The sequence below is a fragment of the Dendrobates tinctorius genome, unplaced genomic scaffold (assembly GCF_039654945.1).
Source record: "Dendrobates tinctorius isolate UK_male_01 unplaced genomic scaffold, ASM3965494v1 ptg000323l, whole genome shotgun sequence".
Classification (NCBI taxonomy): Eukaryota; Metazoa; Chordata; class Amphibia; order Anura; family Dendrobatidae; genus Dendrobates; species Dendrobates tinctorius.
In genome coordinates this window covers 971,235-984,137 of record NW_027361990.1, presented here as the reverse complement: position 1 = coordinate 984,137, position 12,903 = coordinate 971,235, and the positions used below count along the sequence as shown (strand labels likewise).

At 42.3% G+C, this 12,903-nt stretch overlaps 1 protein-coding gene across 1 annotated transcript; it reads left to right on the top strand.

Annotated features, from left to right (window-relative positions):
- Positions 1 to 1,436: 1,436 nt before the first annotated feature.
- Positions 1,437 to 3,374, top strand: LOC141074084 (vomeronasal type-2 receptor 26-like). Its single transcript, XM_073561600.1, has 3 exons — positions 1,437 to 1,547; positions 2,263 to 2,386; positions 2,470 to 3,374. The coding sequence occupies exons 1-3, from the start codon at positions 1,437 to 1,439 to the stop codon at positions 3,372 to 3,374; spliced, it is 1,140 nt and encodes a 379-aa protein (XP_073417701.1).
- The last annotated feature ends 9,529 nt before the right edge of the window (positions 3,375 to 12,903 follow it).

Here is a 12,903-nt window from a genome sequence, read left to right as displayed (position 1 = left end):
TCCAACTGAGACACTGAGAAGCACACTCAGTATCTTCCTAGGAGAGGAAGTCTGACGGGGAATCGGATAAGGGAGTTGGGACGGGACTCATGGAAGCTGCAGAGCCGGATGGAGTATCCCAGGAATCAGAGATGCCAGAGATGAAAGGGATAGCTCAGGGTGAGCGAACAGCGGACATCAGAACGTGCTGTGCTCTGGACTTTGAAAACGGAAACGTTTGTGCCCAATACTGCGGGTTTCAATATGAAGAAAACAGACAATTAACCCCCTTACCCCCAAGGGTGGTTTGCACGTTATTTCCCGGGCCAATTTTTACAATTCTGACCACTGTCCCTTTATGAGGTAATAACTCTGGAATGTTTCCATGGATCCTGGTGAATCTGACAGTGTTTTCTCGTGACATATTGTACTTCATGTTAGTGGTAAAATTTCCTTCATATAACTTGCGTTTATTTGTGAAAAAAACGGAAATTTGGTGAAAAATTTGAAAATTTCGCAATTTTGCAACTTTGAATTTTCATGCCCTTAAATCACAGAGATACGGCACACAAAAAAACTTAATAACGTTTGCCACATGTTTACTTTACATCAGCACAATTTGGGAACCAAAATTTTTTTTTGTTAGGAAGTTATAAGGGTTAAAAGTTGACGAGCGATTTCTCATTTTCACAACATCATTTTATTTTTAGGGACCACATCACATTTGAAGTCACTTTGTGGGGTCTATATGATAGAAAATACCCAAAAGTGACACCATTCTAAAAACTGCACCCCTCAAGGTGCTCAAAACCACATTCAAGAAGTTTATGAACCCTGCAGATGCTTCACAGTAATTTTTTGAATGTTTAAAAAAAATGAACATTTAACTTTTTTTCCCCAAAAAATTACTTCAGGTCCAATTTTTTGTATTTTCTGCTTCACAGAAGTTAATAACGTAGAGCCATAAAAATAAAAAATCATATTTATTTCAACACAAATGATATTTTTGCCCCCAACTTTTTATTTTCCCAAGGGTAACAGGAGAAATTGGACCCCAAAAGTTGTTGTGCAATTTGACCTGAGTAGGCTGATCCTATGGGATTCCGCAGTTGCTGTGCCCATGCTGCGGATTTTACAGCTGCGGAATCGCATAGCGGTAAAATCCGCAGAATGTTCATTATTCCTGCGGAATCGCGGCGATTCCGCTGCCATAGGATTGCATTGAAACGCTCACTTTGCCCACCACGCGTAAAGTGTGCGCTTCATGTGCGGATGATACCCAGGGTCTGGAGGAGAGGAGACTCTTCTCCATGCCCTGGGTACCATATTCCTGTAAAAAATAGAAAATAAAAAATAGGGATATACTTACCATCTGGCGGCCCCCGGAGTCCTTCCCACCTTAAGCAACGCTATCAGTATCTTCCGGTCCCAGGGATGCATTGCGCGAATCACCTGAGATGACGTTGCGCTCTAGCGTGCATGACGTCATCTGGGGTGATTCTCGCAATGCATCCCTGGGAACGGAGCTTGCCGGCAGTGTCGCTGAGGACATCGGGGGCCGTCGGAAGGTGAGAATAACCATATTTTTAATTTTTTTTTAATTTTTACATTCTATCTTTTACTATTGATGCCGCATAGGCAGCATCAATAGTAAAAAGGTGGTCACACTTGTCAAGCACTATGCTTGTGTGTGACCAACCTGTCAATCACCTTTCCAAGCGATGCCTCAAATCGCTTAGAAAGTGCAAGCATTCTGCAAGCTAAAAACGCTTGTCATTTCTGCCACGTGGGCACATGGCCTTACAGTATCAAAAAATTATGTCTTGTTCAAAGCTGCTCATCTTGCACCATTCATCTTGGGAGATGAGGAACGAAGAGGAAGAACATATCTATATATGTGTAGGTAGGTCATGCTTTCCATGATTGCTGCTGGTTATATTTCTAATGTGTGGCTATATTTTTTTTTATTTTAATCCATAGGTATTGCATACCTTGAAGCATTTGAATCTTTTTGGTGGAAGGGTTTTCACAGAGCATGGAGAACTCTTAGACGATTACCAGATCCATAACCACATTATAGTCAATCAAACTTTGCACTCGAGCGTTGTTGGTCGCATTTCACCTATAATTTTAGATAACCTCAATCTGCCAAGCTTGTCCATCAAGGACCATTTAATTCAGTGGAAAACCAGTAACAATGAGGTAATATATTATCCCGGCAATGCATAGGCTTTATATATGATTCATTTTATAATAAGGAAAAACTGTGTCTCTTGAATTTAGAAACCCAAGTCCCAATGTACAAAAAGTTGTCTACCAGGAAGCAGAAAAGTCCCAGGAAATACAATCTATTTTTGCTGTTATGGCTGTATTCCTTGTTCTGAAGGAGAAATATCAAACACCTCTGGTAGGTACTACTTCTATCTACACCTGAGCCTTGGTCACAAATTCAGTCATATTTTGTGATATTTCTTGTTTTCTTTCCTATAGACAATGAAAACTGCAGGAGATGTCCTGACCATGAGTGGTCCAATGGGAACAAGACCCAATGTGTCCCCAAACTGGTAGAATTTCTCTCTTACTCTGATCATGGGATATCACTGACTGCTCTATCGGGATCCATTTTACTTCTTACAGTGACTGCAATAATATTGGGGATTTTTGTTAGATATCAAGACACTCCAATCGTGAGAGCAAACAACAAGAACCTGAGCTTTATTCTCCTGGTCTCCATCATGCTCAGCTTCCTCTGTGTCTTCTTGTTCCTTGGTCGTCCTGTTGATGGTACCTGCATGTTACGTCAGATCTGTACTGGACTACTACTCTCAATATCCATCTCTTCGTTGTTGGCAAAGACCATAATGGTTTACATTGCGTTCAAAGCCACCAAGCCTGGAAGTGTGTGGAGAAGATGGACTGGAGTAAAACTTCCGAATTGTGTGCTCCTGATCTGCTCCTCCATCCAGGGGGTCCTCTGTATGAGTTGGGTGACCCTCTGTCCCCCCTTCCAGGAGCTGGACACATACTCTTATACAGAGATCATCATAGTTCAGTGTAATGAAGGCTCTGATCTCTGGTTCTACTCTGTCCTGGGTTATATGGGGATTCTGGCTGCTGTTAGCTTTATTACAGCTTTCTTAGCCCGGACATTACCGGACAGTTTTAATGAGGCCAAGTACATCACCTTCAGCATGCTGGTGTTCTGCAGTGTCTGGATAGCCATGATCCCGGCTTATCTCAGCACTAGAGGCAAATACATGGTGGCCGTGGAGATATTTGCCATCCTGACCTCTAATGCTGGACTTTTAGGCTGTATATTTTTCCCTAAATGCTATATAATTCTTTGCAGACCTGAACAAAATACAAAGTCCTATATAATGAGCCGGACTGTGTGAGATTGGACATGATTCTATCCTTGTAGATTTAAGTCTCATTTTATTACTGTGTGCATATTTCATTAAATGTGGATGTAAATTATTGAAGTAAAATCTAAACAAGATCCAATCACATTGATAATGACTGAGTGAAACATTTATGACAGTCAACCTTTGTATGTAGAGTATTATCAGTATTACCGGGATGCAGATGTTATGCAGGGGCAGAGCAAGACGTCTGAGGAGCAGTTTCCGCCAGATAGTAAAATGCAGGATGAGGAAAAATATTGTACAGGGAAACTTTAAGACAAAGGGGTTTTTGCCTGTAGATAGGGAATAACTTATTGATCACTGGGGTTCCTAGTGATTCTGAGAACCAAGCTCTGATTCCAAAGGAGCAGAATCCTCAAGACCATTCCTGCTGGATACAGAGGACTTATCTGGACTGGTTAGCCAACTTGATATGAACCAATAAATGTTGTCCAGGCTGCGCAAGACCGCTCAAATCTTATGGACGCACTGTCTCAAACTCCTGCAAACACTGGTTCGACTCTCTTATCAAGAACATTCTTCTTGAGAAACACCTCCACATCTGCCATCCTCTACTCATTTTGGTGGAGAGCCTAATTTTTTGACAGGTCAAGTTGAAAGCAGCTTGTACTTTATCTTTGAGGGCTAAAGATTACTCGGCATTAGAGGCACCAATATGGGAGTGAGATGATACCATAATGTGTGCTGTGTGAAGGGAGGTGTCTGTGTGAAAGGCACAGGAAAAAGTCTGTGTGAAATGCGGGGCACAGGGAAAAGTCTGTGTGAAAGGCGGGGAGCAGAGAAAAGTCTGTGTGAAAGGCGGGAAGCAGAGAAAAGTCTGTGTGAAAGGCGGGGCACAGGGAAAAGTCTGTGTGAAAGGCGGGGCACAGGGAAAAGTATGTGTGAAAGGCGGGGCACAGAGAAAAGTCTGTGTGAAAGGAGGGACACAGGGAAAAGTCTGTGTCAAAAGCGGAGCAGAGAGAAAAGTCTGTGAGAAGTTTGTATGAAAGTCGGGTAACAGGGAGAAGTCTGTATGAAAGTCGGAGAACAGGGAGAAGTCTGAATGAAAGTTGGGGAACAGTGAGAAATCTGTATGAAAGTCGGGGAACAAGAAGAAGTCTGTATGAAAGTCGGAGAACAGGGAGAAGTCTGAATGAAAGTTGGGGAACAGGGAGAAGTCTGTATGAAAGTCGGGGAACAGGGAGAAGTCTGTATGAAAGTCGGGGAACAGGGAGAAATCTGTATGAAAGTCGGGAAACAGGGAGAAGTCTGTATGAAAGTGACGGCACATGGAGAAGTCAGTCTGAAGGACGGGGCAAAGGTAGCTATTGCAGTAAGGCATAATGTGGGCCTGAGGGAGTTGGAGGTAGAGCCAGAACAGGGCATTGTTGCTGTCACTATTTGTTGGTAAATGCAACCTAGTCTTTATAGGGGCTCGGTCAGCAGAGAATGACTGTTCAAGCCAACCAAAGGCACTCGGTGTACTACAATGTGCCCAACATTTAAGTGCCCCTTCCAAACAAGAGGGTAGGGTGGAGATATCGGAAAAATAACCAAGGAGAAAGATGCACTTACATGTTTAGCCATGTCAAGGATACACCAAGTGCCTGTAGTTGGGTTGAACAGCATTCTGTGCTAACAGATTCATTTAAGCTGAACTTTAGGACAATCTAAACAATGTATATTGAATTGTGACTTCCTATTGGCTGTCTAGCTTCAGCCAATTATGCATGTCTCATAGATGCCTTAAAGGGAACTTGTCTGTAGGATTGTGCACAGTAACCTATGTCAAATCAGCGCCATCTTGGAGGAGGAAATGTTTTTTTTCTTCTCTAGCAAGATGGCGCAGCCTGCACAGTAGTAGCTATTGGATCATCTCTATATACACCGATAGCTGCTACTGTGCAGGCGCAGCGGGTGCCATTTTCAAATGGATTTTTTTTTTAATATCAGGATAACCTCAACCACATTAACTATAAACACAGTACACAAGCGATTATGCTGCAGTGCCGGTGACAAGGCCAGAGCCTGACTGCAAAAGGTTTTTTTTTCCCTATGTATATATAATATTCATTATGGTAACTAGGAGGCCGGTCAGTGAGGGATCAGTCACCTGTCAGCAGTCTGCGTTATGAATAGCACATCAGAGCACCACATGAAATCGCCTTGCTACTCTTGTAAGGAGAGCTTTAAACTAGAACAACATGGGAAGGGAAGCAAAAGACCAGAAAAAGCCATACACCTGACAAATGCTATTGAGAACTCTGCTATTAGAAGTGGAAAGGAAGAACAAAGACGAAAGAATCTAATTAATAAAAATATTGGAGAAAGAGAAACCAATCACAAACTAAAGTGTTTCTATACTAATGCACAAAGCATGGGCAACAAACAAGGAGAATTGGAACTATTAACACAGGAAAAGAAATATGATGTCATTGGAATCACTGAAACTTGGTGGGACAATACACATGATTGGAATACAAGACTAGAAGGATACAACTTATTTGCAAGAAACAGACTTGATAAACGAGGAGGAGGTGTCGCATTGTATGTTAGAAACGCGTATATCTGCACAGAGATTGAAGCTTCAGAGACTGGGAGTTCTGTGGAAACTGTTTGGGTAAGAATACAAGGACAGAACAATGGAAAGGACACCATTGTAGGCATTTACTACAGGCCGCCTGTGCAAGCTGAAGATATGGATGAACTCTTTATGCATCAAATGGCCAAGTTCTCGAAAAAATATGACATAGTTGTCATGGGAGATTTCAACTATCCAGACATTTGTTGGGAATCTCTCTCAGGCAAAACTAACAGGTCAAGGAGATTCTTATCCTCTCTTGCTGACAACTTTATCTTCCAAAAGGTAAGGGAGAAAACAAGGGGAACTGCTACCTTGGATCTAATCCTTATAAACAGGGAGGAAATGGTTGAGGAGGTAAAAGTGGCTGGGACCCTAGGAGGTAGCGACCATGCTATTTTAGAATTTTGGATAACTAGAGGAGGAAGACCTGTGAAGACTCAGACATCAAGGTTAGATTTCAGAAAGGCAGATTTTAAGGGATTCAGAAAGAGAATTGGAGGGATCCAATGGCTGGATATCCTTAAAGACAAAAATGTCCAGGAAGGATGGGAAATCTTGAAAAATGAAATTCTCAAAGCACAGTTGTTAACAATTCCGAAAAGAGGGAAGAATAGTAAGCATTTAAGGAAGCCAGGATGGATGAACACAGAACTTAAGCACATGCTAAAAAGGAAGAAAAAAATGTTTATAAAATGGAAAGAGGGAGGCATATCTAAAGAAGAATATAATGCTGTCTGCAGAACCTGCAGGGTACAAATCAGATTATCTAAAGCTGAAAATGAATTGAGGCTTGCAAGAGATGTCAAAAGCAATAATAAAGGATTTTGGGGATATGTCAAAAGTAAAAGAAAAGTCAAAGATGCTATAGGATTTTTACAGGATGAAAATGATGACATGGTAAGACAGGATGTTGAGAAGGCTGAACTTTTAAATTCCTATTTTGCATCTGTTTTCTCTCAGAAAGGAAATGTAACATCAACTGTTATTCACTGTCCTATTAAGGGAATAGAAGAATCCAGGATATCTATAAACAGAAAGATAGTGAGGAAACACTTAGCTAACCTAAATGAATTCAAGTCTCCAGGTCCAGATGAATTACACCCCAGAGTACTGAAGGAGATAGCAGAAGACATTTTTGAACCCCTCTCCATAATCTTTGAAAATTCTTGGAGAACAGGAGAAGTGCCAGAAGACTGGAGAAGAGCAAATGTTGTTCCTATCTTCAAAAAGGGGAAGAAGGTGGACCCAGGCAACTATAGGCCGGTGAGTCTGACTTCTATACCAGGAAAGATCTTTGAACAAATTATTAAACAACATGTATGTCAATACCTGGATAAGAATGAAGTGATTAAACAGAGTCAGCATGGGTTTGTAACTAATAAGTCATGTCAGACTAACTTAATTTCCTTCTATGACGGTATCACTGATTGGGTGGATCAAGGAAATGCTGTAGATATAGTATATCTTGACTTCAGCAAAGCATTTGACAAAGTCTCTCATACAATCCTTATTGAAAAAATGACTAAGTATGGAATGGACAAGGCAACTGTTAGGTGGATTCATAACTGGCTTAGTGATCGGGCCCAAAGAGTGGTCGTAAATGGCTGCACATCCAGTTGGAGGAATGTCTCAAGTGGGGTACCACAGGGCTCTGTCCTGGGCCCTGTATTGTTCAACATCTTTATCAATGATTTAGATGAAGGAATTGAGGGTAAACTGATTAAATTTGCTGATGACACAAAGCTAGGAGGGATAGCTAATACTAGAGAAGAGAGAGAGAGGATTCAAAAAGATTTAATTAAACTGGAGAAGTGGGCAGCAACTAACAGAATGGTTTTTAACAGGGAGAAATGCAAAGTACTACATCTGGGCAATAAAAATGAAAAAAGCATATATAGAATGGGAGGAATAGGGCTAAGTGACAGCACATGTGAAAAAGACTTGGGTATACTAATAGATCACAGACTGAATATGAGTCAACAGTGTGATGCAGCAGCAAAAAAGGCAAATGCAATTCTAGGATGTATTAACAGAAGCATACAGTCTAGATCACGTGAAGTCATTATTTCCCTCTACTCCTCTTTGGTCAGACCTCATCTGGAATATTGTGTCCAGTTTTGGGCACCACATTTTAAAAAAGACATCAACAAACTGGAGCAAGTTCAGAAAAGAGCGACCAGAATGGTGACCGGTCTGCAAACCCTGTCTTATGAGGAAAGGTTGCAGGATTTGGGAATGTTTAGTTTGCAAAAGAGAAGACTGAGAGGAGACTTAATAGCGGTCTACAAATATCTAAAGGGCTGTCACATTGTAGAAGGATCAACTTTATTCTCATTTGCACAAGGAAAGACTAGAAGCAATGGGATGAAACTGAATGGGAGGAGACACAGATTAGATATTAGAAAAAACTTTTTGACAGTTAGAGTGATCAATGAGTGGAACAGGCTGCCACGAGAAGTGGTGAGTTCTCCTTCAATGGAAGTCTTCAAACAGAGGCTGGACAGGCATCTGACGGGGATGATTTAGCGAATCCTGCTTTGAGCAGGGGGTTGGACCAGATGGCCCAGGAGGTCCCTTCCAACTCTACGATTCTATGATTCTATGAAGACCCCCAAAGGCCGCCCTGAAGCACGAGCATATCATTAAGTCAAAACTGAAAATAAAGATTAAACAACAACCACAAGACGGATTTGATCACCAGGTATCATTATAATTAGTATAACAGCGCTCACCTAACCTATGTGTAGGTTACTGTGCACAATCCTGCTGACAGGTTCCTTTTAACTGAAGTATCTACATTATGTCTACTTTATGTCCAGCATGCTGGTACGGTGGATGCTGTTGGCATGGACTTCATACAGTGCGGGGGACAACTGTGAAAATACCCAAAATTGACAACATTCTAAAAGTTGCACCCCTCAAGGTGCTCAAAACCACATTCAAGAAGTTTATTAAACCTTCAGGTGCTTCACGAGAACAAAAGCAATGTGAAAGGGAAAAAGTAACTTTTTCACAAAAAATTTACTTTACACCCAAGCCTTTTTATTTTCACAAGGGTATCAGGAGAAAATGGACCTCAAAACTTGTATAATTTCTCCTGAGTACACGAATACCCCTTATGTGGGGGAAATCCCCTGTTTGGGCGCATGGCAGGGCTCGGGAGGGAGCACCGTGTGACTTTTTGAATGCAAAACTGGCTGGAATCAATGGCGGACACCATGTCTCATTTGGAGACCCCCTAACGTGCCTAAACAGTGGAAACCCCCCCAATTCTAACTCCAACCCTAACACAGCCCTAAACCCAACCCTAACACACCCCTAACCACAACCATAACCCCAACACACCCCTAACCATAACACAACACTAACCCCAACACAACCCTAATCCCAGGTCTAACCACAGGACTAACCCCAACCTTAACACTTACAGTAAAGAATGGAAAAAATTACAATTGCTTTATTTTATTACTAAGGGGGTGACAAAAGGGGGTTTGATTTACTTTTTTTATTTTTATCACTATGATAAGGTCTATCACAGTGATCAAACTGAACCAATAGGAAAAATCTCCTATTGTTGCTGGGTACTGGCCGGCAGTTCTCAGCAGGTGCACTGTGCATGCGCCTGCCATTTTCTTCCACGAAGATGATTTGGAGTGATGGGGACGGAGCAGGAAGATCTGGGTGTGGCGGAGGTACCGGGGGTGCTCAGGGGACCCCATTTCTCTCTCCTCTTATATGCTATATCATATCTGAGGATAGAGAAATAAATGGAAAACCGGACTGTTTTTTTGTGATTGCCGATATTCACTGAATAACAGCGATCACGTGACAGGGAACGGTATAAAACCGACCCCAATCATGTTCTCCAGGGTCTCCCCCTGGTAGCTGAGACCCCAGAGATTTTCTGATGCTGGGGGGAGCTATACACTTATTTCTGAGCGCCATTAAAAAGCGGCGCTGAGGATTAAGTACCCTTAACTGCCACCGTTTAAAGGCGTATCAGCGGTCGTTAAGCGGTTAAAGTGCAAATTGTGCAAATAAGGTACATACTGTATGTCTTGTTAGACCAAATAACAAGTATAAAGCATAGTGCAAAAATTAATCCAACAAGTGTCGTTAAATAGTTGGCAATGATAAGAAAAATCCTTCTAAGTATATGTAAATAGAAAAAAGCAGCAAAATGATATATAAAGGCAGGATAAGGTATACAACCTGGGAATGCAGCACAAAGCCCCAACACGCATTTTGTTTCTTGCTTCTTAACATTTACATTTTTTTAGTATGTATTCCTCTTCCTTTATCTATGTGATTTGTTCTGTATATTTATGTTAATAAAGACTTTTATATATTTGGCATTAACTTCCCTCTTCGTGTAGGTTTAATAGATGCTTTAATAGGCTAACTAATCAAGGTAAACTAATCAAATTTGAAAATGATGCAAAGCTAGGAGGGATAGCTAACACTAGAGAAGACAGAGAAAGGATTCAGAGGAATTAGATAAGCTTGAACAATGGGCAGCAACTAATAGAATGATATTTAACAAGGAGAAATGCAAGATTCTACATCTGGGCAAGAAAAATGAAAATTACATCTATACAACGGGAGGAATAGGACTAAGCAACAGCAAGTGTGAAAAAGACTTGGGTATACTAATAGATCACAGACTGCACATGAGTCAACAGTGTGATGCAGCAGCAAAAAAGGCAATCACAGTTTTACGATGTATTAAGAGAAGCATAGACTCTAGATCACGTGAAGTAATTATGTCACAGGAGAGTAGCAGGTAAACAGGGGGAAGGAACCAGGGCCCCTGAACTGCCTCTCAGGCTAAGGGTGCCCTGACTTTCCTTAACTTCGTGGTACACTTGATGGTAGTGAGGCCCAAGTGTTGTGAATTCCCTGCTCAGACTTCTGAGCCAGAGTGTTATGATGAGTCACCGAAGGAGGAAAAAAAAAAATACTAGCTAAGTCCAGAAAAACCAGAGAGGTTGGCAGCTATCGGATTGCAAACCCCTGAACCTATCCACAACAACTAGCAGTAGCCGTGGGGGGTTCCTACGGTGCCCTAGACCCCTCGAACACAGCCGGAGAACTACATAGCCTAAAGACAGAAAGGGGAAAAACTAAACTGCCCCAGAGCAGACCCCAAAGCAATAGGCAGCCCCCAACATATAATGACGGTGAAGCAAGATGAAAACACTAACACAGATAGAAAGATAGGTTGAGCAAATGATGGGGCCCAAGCTTAACTAAATAGGACAGGATAGGAAAGCCGCTGTCAGCAATCCGCAAAAACCCTATCCAAAATGTGCCAACCGACTGATAGGAAAAACAGGCCCTGAAGTCGCTAGGCTTCAAAAGACTATATCAGCACTCAGGTATATTCTGAAGACAGAGCAAAAGATCAACAGATCAGAGACAAAAATGGAATTCAGCTCACCCCCAGCCGGGGATGGCAGAACTCTCAAAAAACGAGGCAAAACAAAAACAAAACTGAAGAGTACAAAGCAGAGCAGAAAAACTTAGCTTTGAGACGTAGGAATCAGACTGGTCTCCAAGAATCCAGCAGGATCACCAGCAAGGCAGAAGGGCGTCGGCTGCCTTATATCCAGTCCTCAATTCCAGCCACCAATTCCAGCCACCCAGTCATCATCTAGCTGCCAAGGTGTTTGGTAATCAGCCTCACTACCTTCCTTCACCAGAGGAGGGAGTTCATCAGACCTCAACGGTGAAGGGAAAAATGAACTCACAACAGTACCTCCCCCTTGAGGAGGGGTCACCGAACCCTCATCCATGCCACCAGGGCGATCCGGGTGAGCCCGATGAAAGGCACGCACCAATCTTTCGGCATGAATATCAGAGGCAAAGACCCAGGAATTATCCTCCTGACCATAACCCTTCCACTTAACCAAATACTGGAGTCTCCGTCTAGCCAGACGGGAATCCAGTATCTTCTCTACCTCATATTCCATGTTACCTTCAACCAATACAGGGTCAGGAGGTGCCACCACAGGAACTACTGGTTCAACAAACCTCTTCAACAAGGACTTATGAAACACATTATGAATTTTAAATGTGACAGGAAGAGCCAACCAAAAAGATACCAGATTAATAATCTCCAAAATCTTGTAAGGTCCAATAAATCTAGGCTTAAACTTAGGAGAAGCCACCTTCATCGCAATATTTTTTGATGACAACCAAACCATATCACCCACCTTAAACTGGGGAGCAACGGTCCTATGCCGGTTGGAAAACTGCTGGGCCTTTTCCTGGGAGAGAGACAACTTATCCACTACTTGGTCCCAGATCTGGTGCATTCTCTCCACCACAGTGTCAACACCTGGGCAGGCAGAAGGCTCCACCTGCCCTGAAGAAAATCGAGGGTGAAAACCAAAGTTACAAAAAAAAAGGTGACATCAAAGTGGCAGAACTAGCTCTATTATTTAAAGCAAATTCGGCCAAGGGCAAAAATGAAACCCAATCATCCTGATCGGCAGAAATAAAACATCTCAAATACGACTCCAAAGTCTGGTTTGTTCTCTCCGTCTGCCCCTTGGTCTGAGGGTGAAACGCAGAGGAGAAGGACAACTGAATTCCCAGCTTGGAACAGAAAGTCCTCCAAAATCTAGACACAAACTGAACTCCTCTGTCAGATACAATGTTCTCAGGAATCCCGTGCAAGCGAACCACCTGTTGCAAAAACAAGGGCACCAACTCAGAGGAAGATGGCAACTTAGAGAGTGGTACAAGATGGACCATCTTAGAGAATCTATCACAAATCACCCAAATAACAGTCATTCTCTGAGAGACAGGCATATCAGAGATGAAATCCATTGAAATATGGGTCCATGGCCTCCTGGGCACCGGCAAAGGCATCAACAAGCCACTTGAGCGAAAACAAGGTTTAGACCGGGAGCAAGTCCCACAGGACTGCAC

Excerpts from the sequence above, each read along its gene's own strand:
- LOC141074084 (XM_073561600.1), top strand. The coding sequence starts at position 1,437 with ATGACGTTGCGCTCTAGCGTGCATGACGTCATCTGGGGTGATTCTCGC. Across the intron at positions 1,548-2,262 it reads ACATCGGGGGCCGTCGGAAG|AAACCCAAGTCCCAATGTAC; the intron begins GTGAGAATAACC and ends TCTTGAATTTAG. Across the intron at positions 2,387-2,469 it reads AGAAATATCAAACACCTCTG|ACAATGAAAACTGCAGGAGA; the intron begins GTAGGTACTACT and ends TCTTTCCTATAG.